The sequence below is a fragment of the Chlorella variabilis genome (assembly GCF_000147415.1).
Source record: "Chlorella variabilis unplaced genomic scaffold CHLNCscaffold_33, whole genome shotgun sequence".
Taxonomy (NCBI): domain Eukaryota; kingdom Viridiplantae; phylum Chlorophyta; class Trebouxiophyceae; order Chlorellales; family Chlorellaceae; genus Chlorella; species Chlorella variabilis.
The window spans coordinates 96,927-100,789 of NW_005435055.1; the positions used below are offsets into that span (position 1 = coordinate 96,927).

Genomic DNA, 3,863 nt, shown 5'->3' on the forward strand with positions numbered 1-3,863 from the left:
AGCCTTTTTTTTTGGGGGGGGTGGGGGGGCTGCTGTGTTTGTGTGTGGCTGTGTGTGTGTGTGTGGCTGTGGCTGTGTGGGTGGGTGTCGTGCCAGGTGGTGTGGTGCCCGGGGTGTGATCCTGGGTGTGTGGCAGGAGGGTGCATTGGCAGGTGGGGGAGCGGAGGGAGGGAAGAGGGGAGGAGGCACGCCGTCTGCGGCTGCCGCAGCTTGCGCAGGCAGCACACCCTGCTTGCCGCCGCAGCAGCAGCAGGCGCCATGCGTGCCGCGCCACCCACCATGCCCGCACCCTGCCCATGCCCCGCCCCACTGCCCGCCCCCCGCGCCCGCCCTGCCCTCAGGTGCATCGCACGGTGTGCGGGCTGGGGGTGCCTTGCGTGCTGGAGCACAGTGAGGCTGGAGAGTACTCCATCGATGTCGCCCTGCCAGAGCACAAGATCGCGGGTGGGCCAGGCGGGAGCAGGCAGCGGCAGGGCAGCGGAGGGCGGGGGCACGTGCGGCTGCGCCCCCCACCCAGCCCCCGCACCTGCGCGCGCTGATGTGCCTGATTGTGCACGCTGATGCGGCTGCCCCGATGAAAGCAGCATGCGCCAGCAGCTGGGCTAGCGGGCCCTCGCACTCGGGCTTGGCCCTGCGAGGCCAGGCCTTGGGCGGGTTGCCCAGCCGGCGCTGGGCAGCCAGCCAGGCCTGCCGCTGCAGCGCTGCCCCTGCTGCGGCGCTTGGGCGGCCCCTGGCGGGCCCCGCCCTGCGTGGCTGGCCCCAACCGTACCTTGCTGAACCCCGGGGCTGTGCCCGCCTGCCCGGCTGCCTGCCTGCCTGGCTGCAGTGGAGGTGGATGGTCCGGTGCACTTTGCCGCCAACAGCCGCCACCTCATGGGCGGCACAGCGCTCAAGCGGCGCCTGCTGGAGGTGAGGCTGGGCGGCGTGGCGGCGGTTGGGAGTGTGTGTGCGTGAGAGAGCGTGTGTGTGCGCGAGTGTGTGTAGCTGAGCGCTGGCTCGGCATGCGTGCCACCCGCGAGGGAGGCAGGCGCTAGGTGTGCGTGCGCAGGCTGCTTGGCCGCCTGTTCTGCCCTGCTCCACCTGCTGCCTCTCAACTCTCCTGCCTTGCCTGTCCTGCTGCCTCTCTCCTTCCGCAATGCTGCACACACACACACGCGCGCACACAGACGCTCTTCTGCATTGCGGCCCCCATGCAGCGCCTGGGCTGGCGGGCGGTGGATGTGCCGTACTATGAGTGGTGGGCGCTGGCGCCCGCGCGCCGCCCCTCCTACATGCGTCGCAAGCTGGAGGCGGCGGGGCTGAGCCTGTCGCAGGAGCAGCAGCAGCAGCAGGAGGAGGGGCAGCAGCAGCAGCAGGAGCAGCAGAAGCGGCAGCAGCGGCAGGAGGAGGAACAGCAGCAGGAGCGGCAGCAGCAGCAGGAGGAGGTGGCAGGCGTGCCTGGCACAGAGGAGCAGCCCCGCCAGGAGCAGGGGCGGGTGCAGGCGGCGGCGGCGCAGGAGCCAGCAGAGCCGGCTGCCGCCAGCGTGGCGCAGCGTGCGCAGCGGCTCAGCATGCTGCAGTACCGGCAGGGAAGGCTGTCGCGGAAGAGCCTGCTGGCACGCGGCTCGATGCAGGCCTCATCTGCTGCTGCCACAGCTGCCGCTGCCGCAGCAGCGGCGGCGGCTTCTACAGCAGCAGGCAGCGCAGTCGTAGGGGCGGTGGCAGGCGGTAGACCAGAGCCAGCGGCGGGCGGAGCACCAGCGGCTGTAGCAGGCACGGCTGGCAGGGGACCTCATGCGGACGGCGTCGACAGGTATCCTGGCTCCACAGCCGAGGGCTGCCCGGCGGCCGAGAGCCAGGACACGGATCACCCAGAGTGCACCTAACGCCTGCACAGGCCTTTGCCGCTGGGAGCGTCATTCTGTCGGAAGCCTCTGGGAGTAGGAGGGTTGCAGAGCGCTTGCAACAAGGTTGTAACTGACCAGAATGAGATCTTAATGGTGGGCTGCTTGGCGCGGTCCGGGCTGCTGCCCACGGGGGTTGCTGCTGCCAGGCAGGGGCGTGCCTGGCGGCAGCGCTGCCGCTCACGGCGCCGCCCACGGCCCAGTGCATGTGATCCTGCTGCTCTCCGTCACTCAAATCCCACATCAGCAGACGAAGCACGATTGGAGGAAGCCATGCGGCTGAGGGCGCGGCAACAGTGCCATCTGAACCCCCCGCTCCCCCATCCACGTGTTTAGTACCACCTTGGCTATTTGGTCATCGTGTTCACGAGCAGCGCCATTACCATTCACCTTGCTGCACCCCAGCAGCCATGTAGCGTCCGCCAGCCCCCCGGGGCGCTGCCCCCAGCAGGACCTTCTTGTTCGCGGCTCTCCTGGCGCTGGCGTGGGCCGCTGCAAGCATGCCGGTGAGCGGTGAACAGCGCGGTGGGGGTGGCGAGGGCCTCGCTGGGTAGGGACCGCGGGCTCCTGGCGGCGCCACCTGCGCAGGCGGCATGCCCCAGTCCCGTCCCGCTGCTGAGCGCCTCTGTAGGCGCAGTATGCAGGGCACTCCCTTCGCGTGTTTCGATTGTGCCCTTGCGCCTCCCCTCTCTTGAAATGCAGATGGTTGAAGGCGTAACGCTCTGCTTGGGCAAGAGGCGTCGCCGCCCACGCCCGTACCCACCCCGGTGCGCATGCGCACACTGCCTCCCGGCATAGCAGATGTCGCCACCGCTTGTGCTTGTGTGGGCTTAAAAGTCTGGTAGATCAAGAGCTGCCGGGGCGCTGCCGGGTGGCGCTGGTCATCACGCTGCTCCTGCTCCTACCCCTGCAGTCGTGGGTCCCTTGGGCGTCCTACGCCTCTGTTGCCAGACGGCGCCGAGTGCAGAACTGGGCCCGATTGCGCGAGCGGAGTGTGAGTTGGCAGCCTGCTGAGCCAGTGTGAGCAGCTCTGCATTGGCCATCATGCGCTAATGAATGACCAGAGGCCCAGCTGCCCATACCTGGTTGCAGCTGCAATGGCATCAACATTCGTGAAGGTGATCATTATCATTTCAAGCATCTGTGGTCTATACTCAGCCGGAGCATATTGTGCCTGTATTGTGATGAGGACTCACAATGCGCGGCGGGGCTATGGTGCGATGCCATCGGCTACGGTGGTGAGGTGAGGCTCCAGGCCAAAATTGAAAGAGAAGGAAGAGGTGCAGACGAACAACAGTAAGGAGCCTCCAACTGAGGTGCTTCGTGCACGCGTGGCAGCCCCCCGACTGGCGCCGACTGTGCCGTGCTCCTGCTGGCCCCTGCCCCGCTGCAGTGCAGGTCTCCAAATCAGCCAGACGGTGGGCGCTGTATTAATGAATGTATATGCAAGAGCGGCATCTGCAACCACGCCATATGGGTTGATGCATCAACCGGTGCGGTGCCGTGGGGAATGGCGTCGACTGCTTTGCCGACCGTGACTGCACCTCTAATATCTGCAACGGGATGGATAAATGTGGCAAGGCGGTGGTGGGCAAACCTTGCGATAGGGATGTTGAATGCATGCCATGCTCGAGTGAATTCATTCATTCATTCAGCACACAGACCGGCCGCCTCTTGCTCGAGGGCGGCCCACTTTGGCCTGGGCAGCCCGGGCCGCCCTCCCCCCCGGGCGCATGTTCGGTGTTGGAGGGGTGTGCCCAGCGATAGGGGTCCCCTGAAGGCATGCGCCGAGGCCGGGAAGCGTGGTTCGGCGCTGCTGCACGCTTGGCGATTTGAACAGAACCACGTGCCGCCGAGCTGCGGCCGCAGTTTCCGGCCCACGGTCTACGGTCGCAGCCAAGGGACTCGGCGGCACGGCGTTTGGGCCCAAGCTTGCTGCCGCCGCCGCCGTGCCCGGGGGGCAGCGCGGCGGCGGCGGGG

The 3,863-nt window shown here is 67.4% G+C and overlaps 1 protein-coding gene across 1 annotated transcript in view; it reads left to right on the forward strand.

Annotated features, from left to right (window-relative positions):
- CHLNCDRAFT_141313 (hypothetical protein) overlaps window positions 1-1,865 on the forward strand; it is a gene marked incomplete at both ends in the record, with an annotated part of 4,564 nt that extends 2,699 nt beyond the window's left edge. The window contains 3 exons of the mRNA XM_005843165.1: window positions 342-444; window positions 827-909; window positions 1,167-1,865. Coding sequence (XP_005843227.1) covers window positions 342-444; window positions 827-909; window positions 1,167-1,865 — 885 coding nt within the window. The remainder of the gene's footprint in view (window positions 1-341; window positions 445-826; window positions 910-1,166) is intronic.
- Between the last annotated feature and the right edge of the window lie 1,998 nt (window positions 1,866-3,863).